The 21,047-nt window shown below is 42.5% G+C and overlaps 1 protein-coding gene across 2 annotated transcripts in view; it reads right to left on the bottom strand.

Annotated features, from left to right (window-relative positions):
• Positions 1-20,670, bottom strand: part of ZBTB10 (zinc finger and BTB domain containing 10) — a 40,447-nt gene extending 19,777 nt beyond the window's left edge. The window contains exons 1-2 of one of the 2 annotated variants that reach the window (XM_005563612.4): positions 20,446-20,670; positions 4,685-5,573 (exon numbers count right to left, since the gene is read on the bottom strand). In XM_005563612.4, the coding sequence (XP_005563669.1) occupies positions 4,685-5,573; positions 20,446-20,541 (985 nt within the window). In that variant the 5' untranslated portion in view covers positions 20,542-20,670. Of the gene's footprint in view, positions 1-4,684; positions 5,574-18,541; positions 20,096-20,445 lie in introns of those variants that run through there. The other variant, XM_005563609.4, reaches the window with a different exon arrangement.
• Between the last annotated feature and the right edge of the window lie 377 nt (positions 20,671-21,047).

Raw genomic sequence — 21,047 nt, 5'->3', positions numbered from 1 at the left:
ACATCATTTTTACCCTTATTTGATTACCCAGATTTTAGTTTTTGCTGACAGTTTTAATTATTCCATAATCCCAGTATGTGCATACTCTCTTAGGACAGAAGTTTCTAACTTTCCTGAGTTCTACCTTCAAGTATTCTTGTGTATCAGAAATGATCTGAAGTGAAGTCTAACAACAAATATGACGCTGTAGTAATACGTTACTTTCAAGATAAAAAAATACCATCTGAATAAAAACTCTGCAGCTATGAGTATATCTTCTTATCTCAATTTTTAAAAGGCACCCAAACAAAAGCTTCAACATTATATAAGACAGCATTATTAGAGCTCTATCTTACAAACTCTGGGCTGAAGACCTGGGAGAAGTCACAGTAACTAGAAGAGACCCACAAATCCAAACACGCCAAGCATTGTTTGCAGACTGAACAATTCACTAAGACTTTTCAGATGTTTGCTACAGAACTTTACATTCATTTAAAAGCATTTATTTCATGGAAAACTTTTTGTTTTCTCAATAAATGGAAATTAAAGCATAACTAATGATGAAGGGGATCATAAAAATATTTTAAAGTTAAAAGGAACTAATTTTTTAAAAAGATAGGAATCTACTACTTTAGTAGTTAATTGCAAGGTTGTAATGCTGGATAGTCCTAAATATGAAACCTGCCTCTTTCTACTTTTACTAGCTGAATGACCTTGGGAAGGCCTTAACCTTGGTAAACACAGGCTGACTGTGTTCTATATTGGTCAGAACTTGCCTGGAAAGTTAGAATAAATTCTGTGCATTAATTACAAGGTGGGCAGAAGAGCACATAGCCTACAAAAACAGGACTTTTTAAATGTCTAACATTTGAAGGGTTATCAGGTAGCTTAGAGGAATTAGGTTAGGTTTAAATTATACTATTTCAAGCAGGGCGCAGTGGCTCATGCCTGTATTCCCAGCACTCTGGGAGGCCAAAGCGGGCAGATCACTTGAGGTCAGGAGTTCCAGACCAGCCTGGCCAACATATAGTGAAACTCTCTACTAAAAATACAAAATACAAAAATTAGCTGGGTGTAGTGGTGCACGCCGGTAGTCTCAGCTACCTGGGAAGCTGAGGCAGGAGAAAGCTTGAATCTGGGAGGCGGAGGTTTCAGTGAGCCAAAATTATGCCACTGCACTCCAGCCTTGGTGACACAGGGAGACTCTGTCTCTCAAAAAAATAAATAAATAAATAAATACAATTAATTAATTAATTATAAATTATACTATTCCCAATGACAGAATTAGGAAGTTATAGAGAAGCAAATTTTGGCTACATTTAAAATGACTACCTAATAATCAGTCACCCTACACTGGAAGCTGCTTAAGGAAGTCTTTACAAGCAGTCAAAAAAATCAAGCTGAGGCTAAGACCATCTATTTGGCATTTGGTAGAAAGCACACAGCACCGGAAAACTGATGTGAATAACCTCAATAGTCTTTTCCAAGTTTAAGGAGGACTGCCATGACCAAGAGAGTTATTTCATATTTGTCACTTCATTTTCATAATCTCTAAAATCAACACAGTATTTTAATGAGGAAACTGAGGACAAGAGCTTAATTTGATCATGGACTACAGTGGGTAGGTGGCATAGCTTATTTTCAAATTCATTATGTTTGATTCAATTTAGGCTCTTTCCGATATAGTAATATTTGCTGATCTCAACCTTAACTCACAGAATTACCTATAGAACCTTAAAAAAAATTCCACATCCAAACCACATTCCATACCAATTAAACTGGAATCCACAGGAAGAGAGACCCCTTACGGTATGTAATGCTCCCAAGTGATCCCAATGTGCATAGCCATGATTAAGAACCACTGCTATATACAAAGGGTTGGCAAGTTTTACTGGAACACACCTACCTTCATTTGTTTACATATTACAAATGACTGCTTTCATGTCACAAGTGGCAGAGTTGATGAGCTGATTTTTATGGCCAACAAAGGTGAAAGTCTTTTTTTTTTTTTACTGTTTTAGCCCTTTACAGTAAAAATTCGCCAGTCCTTGGCTCTAAATCATATTTTACCCTAACCATAATGCTCGAGACCCATTTTTTTTTCCCACCAAACAACATTGGTGGCACTGATAGAACCAAATTTGTGAGTTAAGCAAGGTTCGGATACCAAACTGGTAACAACGAAATGAAAATGATCCTTTTTTTTTTTTTTGAGACGGAGTCTTGCTCGGTCGCCCAGGCTGGAGTGCAGTGGCCGGATCTCAGCTCACTGCAAGCTCCGCCTCCCGGGTTTAGGCCATTCTCCTGCCTCAGCCTCCCGAGTAGCTGGGACTACAGGCGCCCGCCACCTCGCCCGGCTAGTTTTTTGTATTTTTAGTAGAGACGGGGTTTCACGGTGTTAGCCAGGATGGTCTCGATCTCCTGACCTCGTGATCTGCCCGTCTCGGCCTCCCAAAGTGCTGGGATTACAGGCTTGAGCCACCGCGCCCGGCGAAAATGATCCTTTTTAAGAGATGGCTGGGCACGGAGGCTCACACATGCAATCCCAATACGTTGGGAGGCCGAGGTGGGTGGATTTGAGGTCAGGAGTTTGAGACCAGCTTGGTCAACATGGTGAGACCCCATTTCTAGTAATAATACAAAAATTAGCCAGGCATGGTGGCATGTGCCTGTAATCCCAGTTACTTGGGGAGGCTCAGGTAGGAGAATCGCTTGAACATGGGAGGCAGTGGTTGCAGTGCACCAAGATTGTGCCACTGCACTCCAGCCTGGGAAACAGAGTGAGACTCCATTTAAAAAACAAAACAAAACAAAAAAAAACCACACAGACGTTAAGAGATAAAGTATGTTAGACCACCAATTAATTTACGATAGAACTAATCCATTGATACAACCATGGCTAGGAAATACTTGATAAAAATTGCTAGTAATATTATTTTTGAAAGTATGCATTGTAGTTCATTATTAATGCTTTTCTTTAAATCACTCCAATTATATGTGGCATTAATTTTTTAAATGGGGTTACTGCTGTTGCCATCAAACAACCACTACACCCAAAAGATCTTATTTATTCTTTAAGGAAAAGTGTGTGTATTTAAAAACACTACAGGGTTCCCACCATACTGTTAAATAGGAATAATCCATACAGCAGGAAGACAATGTAGCTCTAATAAGAAATTTGTCAAGGTCTTCTATATAATTAAGACAAAACAAAGTGCTGGCTAAGGAGTCTATCTACCCTTAATATTTTATTTAACTAAATTGTCTCAGGGATTTTATTGTTAAAACTTGATATAAAGTACAAGGAAAAAGATCAACAAATAGTATTCATTATATATACACACTAGCTGATTTTCACACAGTAAAAATTTCACACATACACACACACACACACACACACACACTCCTACCTCTGAAAGCTAACCCAAATTTAAAAAGCCAGAGGAACATTTCACAGGATTACTATGGCATTTTGCCCTCTGGCAACTAAAAACGGTGATTCCTTTAACAGAAAATACTCCATCCTCAAATGACCACCATCGTGTAAATCAGACACTGAACAGTTATGGTGCTTTGAAGTGAAAAAAACTAGCATTAAATAATGTATGACAGTGGTGGACAAGCCTCGGGTATGCATAGGAAACCTCAAACCCACTGAGCTTCTTCAAATAAAGATACACACAGTCAGATTAAACTAAAGACTTAACAATGGTCTTCTTCTTTTAAAAAAATTCCCACTATCAATGTGATTCTCTAAGATTCCTATATAACTTTTGGAGGGAAATATATTGAAGAGAAAGGCCTCAGAGGCTTTGCAACTAACGCAAAGGTGAATGAAAATCAGGTGACAGTGGACAAACAAAATAGCTTCTCGTGTGAGAACAGAACAGCAGCTGCTCTAGGCCAGATGTGGTGACTCATGCCTGTAATACCAGCACTTTGAGAGGCTGAGGCAAGCGGATCACCTGAGGTTAGGGGTTCGATACCAGCCTGGACAACATGGTGAAATGCCATCTCTACTAAAAATACAAAAATTAGCTGGGTGTGGGGCATGCACCTGCAGTCCCAGCTACTCAGGAGGCTGAGGTAGGAGTATTGCTTGAACCCGGGAGGTGGAGTTTGCAGTGAGACTCCAGCATGGGCTACAGAGTGAGACTCCCACTCAAAAATAAATAAATAAATAAATAAATAAATAAATAAATAAATAAAAACAGAAGAACAGTAGTCCTAAATAAACTAGAATACCATAATCTCATAATTGGCAAAATTCTTTGAAACACTTAAATATGTTTTAACAGCCAAAAATAAAATAAAAAAGGTTAAGGTGGTCTCTGAAATAACAAAGTGATTATATATTACAACTAAAGATTCTATCTTTCCCAGCACTGGGTATAAAATAGTGAGCACAGAGGCTAAAAATGAGGAAGGTCAAAGACCTGTACATGCAGCAGAGTCCACGTTCCTTAACAATATATGCAATACCTGGCTATTAATACATCTTTTGATAAACTCACATATATATGTGTTGAAAAAAGACAAAGAAAATATACCAAATATGTAATGCATTTAAATGATGTCCCCCCTTCTTTTGTAAACAACTTTAGTATTACTTTATAATTAAAATAATTCAATTAAAAATATACTTCAAGGTTATATCCAACTAGAATTAAGATGAACAAGGAAGTATCTTTGTATATATATTTACCTGGTTCTTCCTTGATGAGTAGTGTATTTTCTTCTGGATAGGCAACAGGTGGCTGCATCACTGAGCAATCTTCTAAATTCGTTTCATTATTAGGTGGAATATTATAAATAAATCTTTTTGTAGTTTGGTTTTTCCTCCTTGTTTTGCCAGTCTCTTGAATTCCCTGGGAGCCCATATTATTCCAAATAAACACTTTTGTTTGACCTTCAGATTCATTTTCAGCCATTTCAGGAGATCCATCCTGGACCCAACTACTGTCATTCATTTGGTAGTTTTCTATTTGGCCCTCGTCGACATTACAACCATCATTTTCAACCTTTACATTGCTTGCCAAATTGGTAAGATTCCGTGTTGCCCAAAAACTGGCAATTTTTTGATCCCGTGATGAAGACAGACCATCTCTATTAACTGGTTTTCTATTATTATAGTCCACAACTACAGACTCTGGAGCTTCTGATTTAATGCTTATATTTAAGGCATCTTTAATGAAATTTCGGCAAGTCTGAACAACTTCACTCATCTGAAGATAGCTGGCCACTGTCATAACTTCAATGGCATTTTGGCTTGTGAGCACCAGGTTACCAGAATACAAGAAGTCCAAGATGACTGAAAAACCTTGAACTGCAGCAATATCTAAGTGGGTAGTATTGTTTTGGTTAGGGCTTTCTTTGTTTGAAAAGCAATATAAAGTCTTAAAGAAACGGCTGCCTGCAACCAGGATGTTCTTATGAGCTTTGAAGATTTTTCCGCTTACCACAATGCTGACATCACAAAGAATACCTTTCTTTCTCTGTTCATTTAGTTGTCGCAGAAGTTGATAGCAATAAGAGTTCTCATTTGGCCTACTATTAAAGTCACAGTACCCCTCTTCTGATGGTATTTCTGACTCCTGTAATTGGATAAAAAACATTAGTATTAAACTCTATTGACTTTTTTAAAAACTCCCAAACCAAGGAAAAAAATTATCAAGCTTTTAAAAAGCGATAATCATATATATTAATCTGTAAGTAATCAAGAAAGAGAGTGAACAATGGTGGTGCAACCCACTGCTATTATTTAAAAAAAAAAAAATCAACACATCTGACTGAAGATCAGCAGGATTTCATTTTAAAAATAACATTCATCATGTTATATCTTTCAAATATAAGCTAAGAATATGAATTGAGAATTTCTTAAAATTAAAAAGAGCAATTATTTTCTTCAGAAAAGAAACTTTCATTTATAGGAATTAAATGAGTTTGCTTTATCTCTGATAGGAAAGCAGCAGTCTCCCCTGATTGAACTTAAACTATCCAAGTTATATTTTGTGCTAGGCATATCACCCTGTCTACCATTAATAAAAAGGTAAATTTTAAGTCTTGGCAAACATTAAAATCAAACAGTTTAGGTCAATGAAGTTAATTAAATCTAACTAGAGATAAAGGTAAGACCCTAAGGGGAAAATCTGCTTCAACTGCAGGAATATCTAGTTATACAATTTCCTATCAACTTTCAAAACGATTTATCTCTTTAGGGTCATACATACTATAAACTGTAAGGTAAATTAAAATTCCTGAATTCAAAATTCTAAATGTTTATAAATTTTGCTTATCATACAGGTATTCATTATAGACCTACTTGGAGTCACAATTAAAATTGTGTGATATAATCGTAAGAGTATGAGCTAGAATTCAGAATGCTGTCTGTACCAGCTATTAACTGCGTATCCTTGGAAAGTCACTATCCCCGAGCCTTTTCCCTAAACTATAAATCAGTATTACAAATGTTAGTTAAAACTTTATGACTTTCCTCATACAGTGACTAGGTGGGTAAGCTCCCTCAAGGCAGAGCTGAATATCCCCTCCAGCACTTTGATTAAATATCCCCTCCACACTTTGCTAAACAACTGAAGTAATAATCTCTTTCCCAAGAGATAAACTGCTTAGACCATTTCTAGTAGAAAAGATAACTGAAAATACTGACCTTATTCAAGTGTCAATTCTTTGGCACAAAATATTAAGTTAAACATAGACCATTTCTATAAAATAATAAAATATATACACATATACATGGATCTATGATTTTACAAGCATGGAGAAAAACGTGGAGAAATAAATACTAGAGTGTAAACAGGTTCAAAGGACTGACATGCTTAGAAGAGAGAAGTGGTGTAGAGATGACAGGACTGCAAAAGAAGTCTCACAAACAATATCCTAAATGGTGGATCCCTAAACAATCACAAAATGTGACTTAATGCAATCACATGCATGGCTAAATCATAAAAATTTTAGCTTTACTTGAGTCCATGTCACAGGAGGCCACACACACTGTCACAGTCATCTCAATTCTCTGAAACTAACTCAGTCCATCTAAAAATTATAGTGCTGCTCCCACATATGAGAAGTCAACTGAAAGAACCAAAGTATTAATATTCCAGGACACAGCCAGGTGCGGTGGCTCACGCCTGTAATCCCAGCAGCTTGAGAGGCTAAGGCAGGTGGATCATTTGAGGTCAGGAGTTCAAGACTACTCTGGCCAACATGGTGAAACCCCAAACTCCATCTCTACTAAAAATACAAACATTAGCTGGGCAGTAGTGGGGTGCGCCTGTAATCCCAGCTACTTGGGAGGCTGAGGCAGAGGTTGTGGTGAGCCAAGATCGCATCACTGCACTCCAGTTTGGGCAACAGACTAAGATCCTGGCTCAAAAAGAAAAAAAAAAAGATTCCAGGACACACTTCAACTGTTTCACTGTGAAAATAGAATAGTATGAAAAACCCTGCGAATCTGGAGTATATGATCACTTCAGAATGAAGCACACAAAGTAGAGAAATTTCCTCATTTTCGACGATTCCTTGGCAACCTTCCCGTTCCCTTCTGGTACCAAGTGCGTAATGCCCTTTTACCAAAAAACTCCCACCCATGCCCCCCCACCATATAATAATGTTCCATGCTCTAAATTAGCTATTTTCTCCTCCTACCAAAACATCCAATTCTGCAAAAACTGTTAAGTCACGGATAGAGGAATCAGAACAAGTCCATTCATGAGTAATACTCTTATTTTTGTTTTTGGGGAACAGCAGAAAGGAAGTAACGTAATAATGAGACTTATTTAACCTAAGCTTTTGTATTAAACCAGTATGTTGTATTGGATTGTTGCAAATACTTGCTTTAAAAAAAAAACAGTATGTTGTGAAAGTTCATATGTAGCAAAGAGGAAAGAAACGATTTACTACTTGTGTGAAAATGTAAAGAATGATACTAAAAACACCTATAACAATTACTTGGACAATGTAACTTTCTACAAAAGCATCATTCTGTTTACTTGGTTTCCCTTTTAAGACTGAGTCAATTTTTTTGCCTATGCTCTCTACAGAAATTCCAAATAAGGGGGAAGAATCTTGCTTTGATGCAGGCCCAACACTAAGCTTTGTTACACAAGCTGTACCTGAACCCAAGCTCATGTGGTTCAATGTTCTATCTACTATATATTACAGTAAAAGTATGAATATTGTATGAATATTTGGAAGAAGCAAAGTTTTCAACACTGAATATCTGGCAGCATATACCCATGAAGTGTTTGTGAAAGCAGTGAATCAGCATGCACAAGTCAAGAACTGCCTAAAGTTCATATATCAAACAGTTGAAAACACTTCAGGAGGTGGCTATGCCTATTGTAGCAGTCATAATAGGCTATGGTCACCGCACTCTGAATTTTCTGGGCCAGTGCCAATTGCTAAGATTCTCTGCCTTTACCATACCAGATGTTCTAATTTTTAGAAGTAACTAAGACAAAAGCCTATCCATCAAAATATCTGCCCATTCTACTCTGACACAAACTGTACAAATTAAACACTATTCAACCACTATTTTTTTTTTCTCATTACTATGGTACAAGAACATTAATGTCGCTTGCTTTTATAACCAGTAACAGCAATTTCTTGTTTACCACTGATTAAAGCACTATTCCATATGTCTGCAGCAGCTATTAAATATGCCCTTCAAAAAAAAACCAAAAAACAAAAACCACACAAATAAATATGCCCTTCGAAAAAATGAATCATTTCCAAGAGTACGTGTACTCTCTAAGGAGATTATTATTAAAGGATTTGGGTAAAAGAGCTAAATAAGTACAAAGCACTAAAAAACTGCCAATATTATTTGCTGAACTCAACAAATTAATAAATTCTTAGTGCCAGAGACAAAATCTTAAATAGGTCCCTAATAACTCCAGGTATTCTTTGCGTCTTTAGATCCTTCTTTAATGTTCTATGTCCACTTTTAGTATACCGATAACATCAGATATCACTGGTAAGTTTAAAAAAAATTACTATATCCACAACTGGTCTTTTCAAATGTAGTGACCTTTTCTAACCTCTCTCCCAAAAAGGACAACACAATTAGCTCTGACATTATAGTCTAAACTGGCTAAACAAGGAGATTTTAAAGAAACAGACATTCAGAGCTAAATACGAAATCTTGAATTTTTTCATTTGTGAAGATGCCCGTTAGTAAAACTGTAGTCTGGATGAGACCTCAATATCAAGTCTTTTAAAATTTAGAAAACATAGGTAAGTGTCCATTTATTAAAATCCTTATAACCTATTATCTAGATGTTCAATATTTAAAGAACATAGGCTACAAAATAGTAAATATTTTACTCAAACGAAAATGCTTGAAAAGTCCTAACTTTACGCATTTATTTAATAGCATTAAATGAATGCCTACTTTGGCCTGGGTCTACACTGGGAACCAAAATGATTCAGTTGCTAATTTGAAGTTACTGTTAGTGGGTAAGACTCTTAAGGTGGTGTAAGAGCAGAAAGCAGGTGTATCTAATCCAGTGTTTTGTTTTTTGTTTTTAAAGTGTGGGGATGCTTTTTGGAAGAAACAAGACCTGAGCAGAGTTTTAAAGGATCCAAGAGTGGGATGGGTGGATGAGCACTTCAAGTAAATGAAACAGCATTAAAAACAAAACAAAACAACAAAAAAAATCCAGCATTTAAAAAAAAACATAAGATGGTCTATAGCATCCTCAAAAGTTCAGATTTGGCCGGGCGCGGTGGCTCAAGCCTGTAATCCCAGCACTTTGGGAGGCCGAGACGGGCGGATCATGAGGTCAGCAGATCGAGACCATCCTGGCTAACCCAGTGAAACCCCGTCTCTACTAAAAAAATACAAAAAACTAGCCGGGCGAGGTGGCAGGCGCCTGTAGTCCCAGCTACTCAGGAGGCTGAGGCAGGAGAATGTCGTAAACCCGGGAGGCGGAGCTTGCAGTGAGCTGAGATCCGGCCACTGCACTCCAGCCTGGGCGACAGAGTGAGACTCTGTCTCAAAAAAAAAAAAAAAAAAAAAAGTTCAGATTTGTAAAAGAATTTCAATGTGATTTTCTAAACAGCCCTACGGAATGCAAATATGCACTTGGGCACATTTCAGAGGTAAATGTCCATCCATTTTGACCAGATTATAAAGAGGGACATGTAATCCCAGCACTTTGGAAGGCGACAGGATGGCTGGTAGCCAGGAGTTCAAGCCCAGTCCAGTCAACATAGCAAAACCCTACCTCTAAAAAAAAAAAAAAAAAAAAAAGATGTGAACCCCCTTCCCCCTCCCAAATATTAGAACAATTGCTACTGGCACCTTACAGAGTTTTCAGAAGCAGTGATATAATTGAAATAACAAAGAGAAGAGATGACTATGGCAGCAAGGTGGAGATTTATTATCAGGGAAAGAAGACTACAGATACCGTGACCAGTTGGAAAGCTAGTTTTCCTTTTTTTTTGAAACAGTGTCACTCTGTCACCCAGGCAGGAGTGCAGTGGTTAGATCATGGCTCATTGTACCCTCAACCTCCTGAGTTCAAGGGATCCTCCTGTCTCAGCCTCCCAAGTAGCTGGGACTACAAGGTGTGTGCCACCATGCCTGGTTATTTTATTTTTTAAATTTTTTGTAGAGGTAACAGTCTCCAGGCCGGGCGCGGTGGCTCAAGCCTGTAATCCCAGCACTTTGGGAGGCCGAGGCGGGCGGATCACAAGGTCAGGAGATCGAGACCACAGTGAAACCCCGTCTCTACTAAAAATACAAAAAATTAGCCGGGCACGGTGGCGGGCGCCTGTAGTCCCAGCTACTCAGGAGGCTGAGGCAGGAGAATGGCGGGAACCCGGGAGGCGGAGCTTGCAGTGAGCCGAGATTGCGCCACTGCACTCCAGCCTGGGCAACAGCGTGAGACTCCGTCTCAAAAAAAAAAAAAAAAAAAAAAGGGTCTCCCTGTGTTGCCCAGGCTGGTGGCAAACTCCTGGACTCAAGCAATTCTCCCACTTCGGCCTCCCAAACAGATAAGATTACAGGTGTGAGCCATGTACCCTCTGGAAAGCTACTGTGAACAGCGCAACATACTTGCAAGAAAAAAAGACCTTGATTAGAGAAGATAGATGTCAATGAGGTGTCAAGCAGAGCCTACAAAAATAGTCTAAAAATCATCAGAACTTGCATGATAAAACAGATATAAGGGGTGGAGGGAGAGAATCATAGGGTCATCAGCATTCTAGCTTGCGGCCTAAACAATGCCGCCAACTTGTAGAGAATACAAGACCATCACCAGTCTCCTACACTTTCGTGGGAATAGAGGAAGAGAGGCTAACTTCAGTTGCAAGTAATAGAAAGTCAAACAACACACCTGTAGTCAATCCATAAATGATAGGAAAATGTTATTCAACTAAAGAAACAAGCAATTAGTATTTACTACCGTACTCAATTACAGCCCTTTTCCAATAACTGAATTAGCAAAAAAGACATTTGAAACACAATCATTCAAGGGTAAACTAAAAGCAATGAAAACATCAAAATCTTCATTACTCTGCAGCAATTCACTGGAATATACTGAAAGAACAAAAACAGTAATTTCTACTTTCAAATTTTAGAATAAATTCATTTTATAGAAGGAAGACAAGGCCATAGCAAGTGTGATGCCAAACAAATACATGCTAGTGGCAATGACAAATTATAATAGTTGGTAGAGAAAAAGACAAGGTGGTCTCTTTTGTAGTTTTCTGATCATCTCTGAATCTTTGAGTGATGGCATCCTCTCTGGTAGCTTAAGTACTATCCCCAGAAATTCTAATCCTGTAAGTGTTAGGGAGCAGACAGACTATGGTTATTCAGGTATTTTTTTATTTTTGAGATGGAGTTTTACTCTTGTTGCCCAAGGTGCAGTGCAAGGGTACGATCTCGGCTCACCGCAACCTCTGCCTCCTGCGTTCAAGCGATTCTCCTGCCTCAGCCTCCTGAACAGCTGGGATTATAGGTACATGCCACCATGCCTGGCTAATTTTGTATTATTTATTTATTTATTTTAATTAGAGATGGGGTTTCTCCATGTTGGTCAGGTTGGTCTCGAACTCCCGACCTCAGGTGATCCACCCCCTCCCCCACCCCCGGCCTCCCAAAGTGTTGGGATTACAGGTGTGAGCCACTGCGCCTGGCCTATTCAGGTTATTATAACAGCCTGCCAACCAGTTCTCTCCTCAAACTCTAAGCCCACATACATACTTCGTAGGTGTCTCTGGATGGCAATGCATACACATTTGATAATGATTCTCCCCCAGCTTAAAACTGCTATTGTTGCCCTTTTGTCAAGAGAATAAAATTTAATGTTTTCAGCACGACAGGAGATCCTTCATGACCTTACTGTTCAAACTTGATTTTTCATCCTGCACAGCAACCAAACTCTCCTTTCTCTAAAATACCATTCTTCACTTTCCTCAGGCTCTGTGTGTTGTGTGTGTTTTCTGAGGCACAGTCTCACTTGTCGCCCCGGTTGGAGTACAGTGGGGTGCTTCCTAGGTTCAAGCGATTCTCCTGCCTCAGCCTCCTGAGTAGCTGGGATTACAGGCAACCGCTACCGCACCTGGCTAATGTTTGTATTTTTAGTAGAGACAGGGTTTCACCATATTGGTCAGGCTGGTCTCAAAGTCCTGACCTCAAGTGATCCACCCACCTCGGCCTCCCAAAGTGCTGGCATTACAGGCGTGAACCACTGCGCCTGGCTCCTCCTCAGGCTGTTTCTAACTGCAATGCCTAAATGCCCTCCCCACCCTGGTCAACACCTATTAATTAAATCCAATTAAAATTCAAGAGTCAGTTGTACAAGTTTCTTCCAACCTTTGCAGGTAGAACTGATCACTCCCTTCCTTAAGAATCTTCAGGCTGGGCGTGTGGCTCACGCTTGTAATCCCAGCACTGGGAGGCCTAGGTGGGCAGATCACGAGGTCAGGAGATAGCAACCATCCTGGCCAACATACTGAAACCCCGTCTCTACTAGAAATACAAAAATTAGCCTAGTATGGTGGCATGTGCCTGTAGTCCCAGCTAATCAGGAGGTTGAGGGAGAAGAATCGCTTGAACCCAGGAGGCGGAGGTTGCAGTGAGCCAAGATCACACCACTGCACTCCAGCCTGGGTGACAGAGTGAGACCCCGTCTCAAAAAAAAAAAAAAAAAAAAAAAAAAAAATCTTCAATGTACCCTGATTATACACTGCTACCATGGTATCTGTGTCTTTTTTCAGTCCTATCTCTCCTTACTAAACTACAAGTTCCTTGAGGGCAGAGAGAATGAATGTTTTATTTACAGATTTTTATCTCCAGTGCTTTGCATCAACCTAACACAGCTAAATTTAAGATGGAGAAGGAAGCTAATCCTAGGTACACAATAAGGTATAGTCAAACACTGCTAACAAAAGTTTGAAAAGCATAAGTGCTATGAACTAGCTGTTACTGAATAAAACACAAAGAATTAATAAATTATAAATAATGTAAAATATATAAATAATAAACAATGGAATTGAATGGGTTACAAGCTCAACTCTAATTGATTTTTCCTCAGTGAAAGATCTTTCAGACTTTCTTCCAAAAGTGTTAAAAACCAACCAACTAACCAACCAACCAATCAACGTTGGCCCTTATTTCTGCCAAAACAAATTAGGCTGATAGATCTGCCTTATAATCTTTGTTTGCTCAGCTACTGACATCAATATATTCCAACTAGATAGTTCAATCAGATCACTGGTCTGAATTCATTACTTAGTTTCTGTAAACGTTAACTAAATTGACAACAATAATACATTCGGGTGCCTGTTTCTCCTGGGAAGAGTTAACAGGATGTGTGCTTTAGCCTATGAAAATTTCACAATTGGGTAGAAAGTGGTCTAGACCAAGAATAAGTGGTAATCACTTAATTTTAAAGTCTTCTGGGCCAATGGTCAGATACTGAATGAGCTAATCATTAAACCTAACTCTGATCATATAGTCAATTGTTACTTAAAATTAAACTATTAATTGTCCCTCATATCCTTATAAATACAGGGACACCTCTGAAATGGAAGGCTCAAAACACAGACTCAGAAAGCATGTTTTAAAAGACTCTCCCACAAATAGTCCACAATAACCAAGGTCCAATTAACAGAAGAATTAACTTTTTGGTCACTACCAAGAGATTAACAAAAAGATACTTTTCTTACTTAGAGAAAAGTAACCTTTCATGACATACAGTTATGCATCACTTAACGACAGGGATATGATCTGAGAGATGCATCGATTTTGTCACTGTGCAAATGTCACAGTATACACAAACCTAGATGGTATAACCTATTACACACCTAGGCTATATGGTCAGGCCTATTGCTCCCAGACTACAAACCTGTACATTATGTTACTGTAATGAATACTTTAGACAATTGTAACACAATAGTATTTGTGTATCTAATCTACCTAAACATGAAAAAGGTACAGTAAAAATATGGCACACCTGGGCCGGGCGCGGTGGCTCAAGCCTGTAATCCCAGCACTTTGGGAGGCCGAGATGGGCGGATCACAAGGTCAGGAGATCTAGACCATCCTGGCTAACATGGTGAAACCCCGTCTCTACTAAAAATACAAAAAACTAGCCAGGCGAGGTGGCGGGCGCCTGAAGTCCCAGCTACTCGGGAGGCTGAGGCAGGAGAATGGCGTAAACCCGGGAAGCGGAGCTTGCAGTGAGCTGAGATCCAGCCACTGCACTCCAGCCTAGGCGACAGAGCGAGACTCCGTCTCAAAAAAAAAAAAAAAAAAAAAAAAAAATATGGCACACCTTATAGGGCACTCACCATGAACAGAGCTGACATCACTGGAAGCTGCTCTGGGGTAAGTCAGTGAGTGGTGACTGAATGAAAGGCCTAGGATATTACTATACACTGCTGTAGATTTTATGAGCACTGTACACTTAGGCTACCCTAAGTAGAGACAGGCTTTCACCACGTTGGTCAAGCTGGTCTTGAACTCCTGACCTCAAGTGATCCACCCACCTCCGCCTCCCGATCTGCTGGGATTACAAAACAAAGTGCACTACAACTTTACGGTATTACTAGATGATAGTAATTTTTCAGCTCCACTGTAGTCTTTTTGGGACCATTATCATATATGCAGTCCATCCTTGAAAATGTTATGCAGTACATGACTGTTAAGATGTGGCCAAATTCCTCTCAGAGGCCGGGCGCGGTGGCTCACGCCTGTAATCCCAGCACTTTGGGAGGCCGAGATGGGCGGATCACGAGGTCAGGAGATCGAGACCACCCTGGCTAACATGGTGAAACCCCGTCTCTACTAAAAAAAATACAAAAATTAGCCCGGCACGGTGGCGGGCGCCTGTAATCCCAGCTACACAGGAGGCTGAGGCAGGAGAATGGCCTGAACCTGGGAGGCGGAGCTTGCAGTGAGTGGAGATCGCACCATTGCACTCCAGCCTGGGCAACAAAGCGAGCCTCTGTCTCAAAAAAAAAAACACAAAACAAACAAACAAAAAAAACAAATTCCTCTCAGAAACAGGACTCTGAGAAATGATGGGGAAAATAGGAGTTTAGTACTCTTAGACTCAAACTGATTTCTTGCCTGAAGAATTCTAGAACTCTCATTTCCAGGTTTTTAAGACAAGATATTCAAGAGTGCCTTTGTGAAGCTGAGAAAAATTTCATGTATGAGAAATAGGCTCAGAATGTTCAAAGAACCTGATGGCCACAAAGTCTCTGAAGGTATAAAAAAGGAGAACTGACTGGTGATCAAAATAAGTAATAATGGCCAGGTTCAGTGGCTCACACCTGTAATCCCAGCATTTTGGAGAGGTCAAGGTGGGAAAACTGCTTGAGCCGAGAAGTCTGAGACCAGCCTGGGCAACATAGTGAGACCCCCGTTTCTACAAAAAAAAAAAAAAAAAAAAAACAACAACTTAAAAACTAGCCAGGAATGGTGGCGTGCACCTGTAGTTCTAGCTACTCGGGAGGATGCCTGAGCCCAGGAGGCTGCAGTGAGCCTTGATCTCACCACTGCACTCCAGCCTGGGCAATGGAGTCACTGTCTCAAAAAAAAACAAAACAAAAAGGTAATAATGATAATAAATAACAGCACTAAGTGGTTTTATGCTGGCACACATACTTTGCATACATATGGAAACTAAAAATTAACTAATTTGCCTGCCCAAAAAAGTAGAGATTTAGGAGCAAAGTCCTCTGACCTTAAGCCATGTAGGCGCTTACATTACGTGTTGTGTTATAGTGCCTCCTACAGGTAATTGGAGACGGCAGAAGAACCGGGGAAAAAAATGATTGCAGTCTCCAAAAAGAGTAAAACAGATGAGGAACCTGTCACTCAAGTTAAGACAAAGAGATATTTATACAGCTGGTACCTGGGGTTGATAACAAGATATCCCCTCAAGATTAGTTATAACGAAACTAAGAAATGATTAGGATCAATTCAAAGTGAAAACACTCAAAATCCAATCAAGGAGACTAACATATAACCTTAGGACACACAGGACTTACTAAAACTGTAGTCCTTAATATATGCATATTGTATAGAACGTCCCAAAGAAAGGAGATGGCCTGCAGATTGCACTGATGGGGGAATTTAAAGGAGTGAACAGGAAGAGACTCATAGTTCAGTTCAAGTTTAGAAAGGTTTTTCCTAGGAATTCCAAGACAAAGATATATACCCAGAGGAGAATACACCCAGGCTGAGGCTAACTTAAGGTTATCCAACTGATGCCCCTTCTTCTGATTTCAGGTTCACTAAAGGAGCTAATTATAATTTGCATTCCCATTCAGATTTACCTTCAGGGAGAGACTATGCTGATAGAGTAATTGGTCCACAGCAGATTAAGAAAATTCATCCCATTTAACATTTTCTAAGTAACCAACCTAGCCCTATTTGGAAAATTAAACTTCCATTTTCACAAGTCCCCTGCAACTCCATCATCTTACTACCTAACTTCAGGAATGTTACTTAACCCTTTAAGGCTTTAGATTCCTCTTCTGTAAAATGGGAACAAAAAATAAATACTTTGCAGAATAAATGTGTTTGGCACACGAAAGACAAGGAACTGTCAGTTCCATTTCACTCTATTGCCCAAGCTCACAAAGCTAGTTAATTGCAGAAAGTTGAGATCTGAACCCAGATTTACTCCAAATCCATTCTTTTTCCATTACGACATTCCTTACAGGCTCTAGCCTCAGTTGGGTCACCCTAGACTCTTAGGACAACTTACTTAACCTTTCTCGGCCTTGTATCGTTAAATGACCTTCCTTCTAGGGCTTAGGCAACTAAAATGTGTGCAAAACAACAACAACAAAAACCCTACTACATTGTCCACTGGGGCGGGGGCGGGGAAATTACCCTGTGCTTTAAAGTTAAAGCCCTAACTTCTGAGAAACATGGGTGCTGTGTCTGTGGGTTACTGGTGCGCCTAATTAACCCACGGTAAGTGCGCTGAACAGGAGAATCATTCCAATAAACAGACTACTATCTGAGAGCTAACTTTATAAAATCAACGACTGGCTACCAACACGAAAGAATGAATTCCATCTACCACCACAGGTTGCCTTCAAGTCAAAAAGTGAGGACTGATCAACATCTGTTTGGCTTGAATACAGATTATCAAAATAGTAAGGCTTACTATCTTTAGACTGGAAATGTTAAAACAAGGACTAAGAACTAAAGTACAGCTTACTTTTTGTAAGCACTTTCACGGTGTTTGGTAAATAAATTCCCTACCAATCCAAATCCACTACTTGATACAAATAACTACACATTAAACATTTCTAATGCTAAGTTTAAAGTACTTAATTGTAAACTGCATTTAAAAATCTTTCTGAAAAGGAACAGCACGAAAAAAATCTCAGCACAGAAATCTGAGTAAACAAGTAAAAACTACAATAATTTACCAAAACCAGGCCTTGGTAAGAAAGTTCAACAGAGATTAATTTAGTAAAATTATACACAAGAGCAAGGAGTTCCAAATAGCATTCTCTACATTTACATACTCTCTCATACTTCACATTATCTTGATCTCATATAAAGAATGTTTTCGGCTGGACGTTTTCCTGAAAGGGGCAGCCTTAAAGGTAAAGGAAAACTGTTTAATCCACTCTTCAAAGAGTTGCCCGATTTGACTTCGACCAGCACACTAAACGTCTGTGAGCACAGAGCAGCTTCTCTAAAATCACAGCTAATAAATTTTTTTTACCGCAAAGTCAGCCTTTTAGGTTAAAACCTTCAACCTCACTTTCTTTTTGATTCAATCTGATAAGAAATCTGAGTCATAAAAAAAAAAAAATCCAGCGCTACGACAAGACAATTGTCATTCCATCCCCTTCCCCCCACAACACACAGAACTTTTCAAAACTTGTTCCCAGGCTTTCTAAACCCCCACGCGTAAGCTTCCCGCACCTCTCAACTGGAACGATGTCTTCACCCAGGAAAATGGTTTTGAGATTTTTTTGGGGGGTGGGGGGAAGGGAATGCTGATAAATCTTTCCCTAAAAGATCTCAAAAACGTAGGAGCAGGATATACTGTACCTGGGCGTTGGCTTCGTGGAGTTTGTGCTCGGTAGAGACGTGGTGCCTCAGGAGGAGGGTTTTCTTGTAGTTGCGGGTCCCTCGCGAAAGCTCATCATGCCCCACTTGGGGAAGGTCCACGCTTCCCCCATCTGCAGGGGTCTTTTGGCACCAACCGCAAGACATAAGACCAGTATCCTTGGAATAGCGCAGCCAGGGAAAGTCCTTGAGCCAGGAGGTCTGGAAGGAACATTGGAGCTTCTGCATTAGAGACTTGGGCCGCGCGAGCGGGAAGTGCTGGACAGTCTCTCCTTCGCCAGCTCCCAGACCACTGCCCTCCACTTCGTCCCCGCCATCGCCGCCCGACCGCCTGCTGCTGCTGCAGCTGCCGCCTTCCGCCCCGCTGCCGTCGCCCAGGCTCGCCCCCTCCTCCTCGTCCTCGGTGCTGTCGCTCAGGGACGCGCCGTCCTGCATCAACTCCTTCCCCTCCAGCGCGTCCAGCTCCAGATCCACAGTCGCCGGCCCTCGCCCATTGAAATGCCTCAGGGGCCAAGCCGAGGTCTCGGGGCGGCCGCGGCTACTGCCATTGTTGCCGAGACCCCCGCCGCCGCCGCCGCCTCGGAAGGCCAGAGTCCGACGGTTCCTTTCCGCTAGCAGGGGGCCCCCCGCGCCACCGCCGCCAAGCGAGGTGGGGCCGCCCGCGTCTTGGGGGAGCAGCAACTCCTTGGCTTCCTCGGCGGCGCCGGCGACCGCCCCGGCGGAGGCCTCCAGGTCTTGGGGCTCCAGGCCCTCCAATTCCACTTCCTCGTCGGCCCCCCGCCCATTAGGCTGCTGAAGCGCGGGCGGCGCTGGCGGCGGGGGCTGTCTCGGCTGGGGCTGCGGAGGCCAAGCTGAGGCCTCCCCGCCAGCGTTATTGTTCGTGGAGCCGCCGCCGCTAGCGGTGACCAACCCGCCTCCTCGGAACGCCAGCGTCCTGCGGTTCATTTCACTGAACGACATGGCGCGCGCCGCCGCCGCCGCCCGGTGCCCCGGCTCGCGCACGGCCTCGGGCCGCGTCCCGCGCGCTCCCCGCGGCTCCCCCTCTGTCTCGCCCCCGCCCCCGCCCCCGGCGTTCCGGTCTCGCGGGGCTCGGCCTCGCCCTCTCGCCCGGCAGCCCGGCTCGCGCTCGCTCCCGGGGCTGCCGCACGCGTCCGCTGCCGCTGCCGGGCCGACGCCTCCGGCCGCTCTCTCGTCCTCCACCCCCGCCCCGCCGCGCTCCGGGCAGCGTCCCGCGCGGAGAAGGGGGCGGGCGGCGGAGAGGTGAGGAGCGAGCCGGGGGCAAGCGAGGCCTTCGAAGTTGAGCGGCGGAGTGCGGGGAGACCCTTCGCTGCCCCCTCTTTAAAGCCGCGCGCACACACCGACCCTCCACACAGATATCCTTCCTCCGCGCGCCGAGGAGTCCCGACGCCGCCGCCGGCTTCGCAGGCGCTGAGGGTGAGAGGCACGCTAAGCTGCTCGGCTCCGCCACATAACGAAGCGACAATAAAGCCGGCGGAGCGTTTCCGTCCGACCAGGCCCTGGCGGAGGTCGAATGGCAAATGAACAACGGACCGTGCGCCCACAATGCACCGGGGTAGCAGTAACCGCTGGAGGGGGAAAGGGTGGGGGCCGGGCTGGGGGAGGGGGGCTGGGCTTGGGGCTGGGCTGGGGTGGGGTGGGGGCGCCAGGGGACCAGGAAAGGGGCTGGGCCGCGCCTCCGGCCTGGGGGCGGGGGTGCGGCCACGGGGAAGGAAGTCGGCCGAGGGGCGGGGGACAAAAGGCCGGGCGGCGGGTTGGGGGTCTCAGGGAGGGGGCGGGCGTGTGCGGCCGGGGCCGGGCTACGCGGAGGACAAACAGCTGGCGAGTGTCAGGGTCTGGCCGCCTCCCCGCTGCCCACACGCACCTACCCGCGCCCGGGACGCGCATTTTCCTTCTCTCGCCACGAGTTCACCTGGGACTTTGCAAATAACTGTGCGGTGGGAGCTGCGCTCCAGCCTTGTCATTTGCTGAGGGTGGGTGGCGGTGCCCGAGGAAGTGAACTTATTTTGTTCCTTCACAAAGACTGGACCAGGCGGTGCCTTTCACGCGAGGAGGTTACGACCACGGACACAACCTCCTCTGATGCATTGTGCGAGGCAGCACCTCGGGCCCAGGGCAATAATCATTTCACAGAAAATGCACCGCCCCGAGTGTCTTATTGCTGTGATGAAATGGAAATTTAAATAAAAGGTCGAACACGTGCGTTCACTGGGAAGTATTGACATGGGTGTTACATCACCAGCAGCCAATCAGATAACTCCAGTCGTGTTTATACTTCTACAACCACCTTGTGAGTATTACAGTATGTCATAACGTTATAAATATTAGGCAGGGTTTTCCCCAGGAGCGGGGAGGAGTCTGCTTCTACGGACATTGTGAGCGGCTCCGAAGATTGTTTAAAGTCAACAATTCATTTTTAAGACTTTTTGAACTGTTTACATTACATGGAATTCAGATTGATTCCAACAGA

This window comes from Macaca fascicularis, chromosome 8 (assembly GCF_037993035.2).
Source record: "Macaca fascicularis isolate 582-1 chromosome 8, T2T-MFA8v1.1".
NCBI classification, from domain to species: domain Eukaryota; kingdom Metazoa; phylum Chordata; class Mammalia; order Primates; family Cercopithecidae; genus Macaca; species Macaca fascicularis.
The sequence above is the reverse complement of the archived record's forward strand: the minus strand, read 5'-3'. Positions and strand labels throughout refer to the sequence as shown.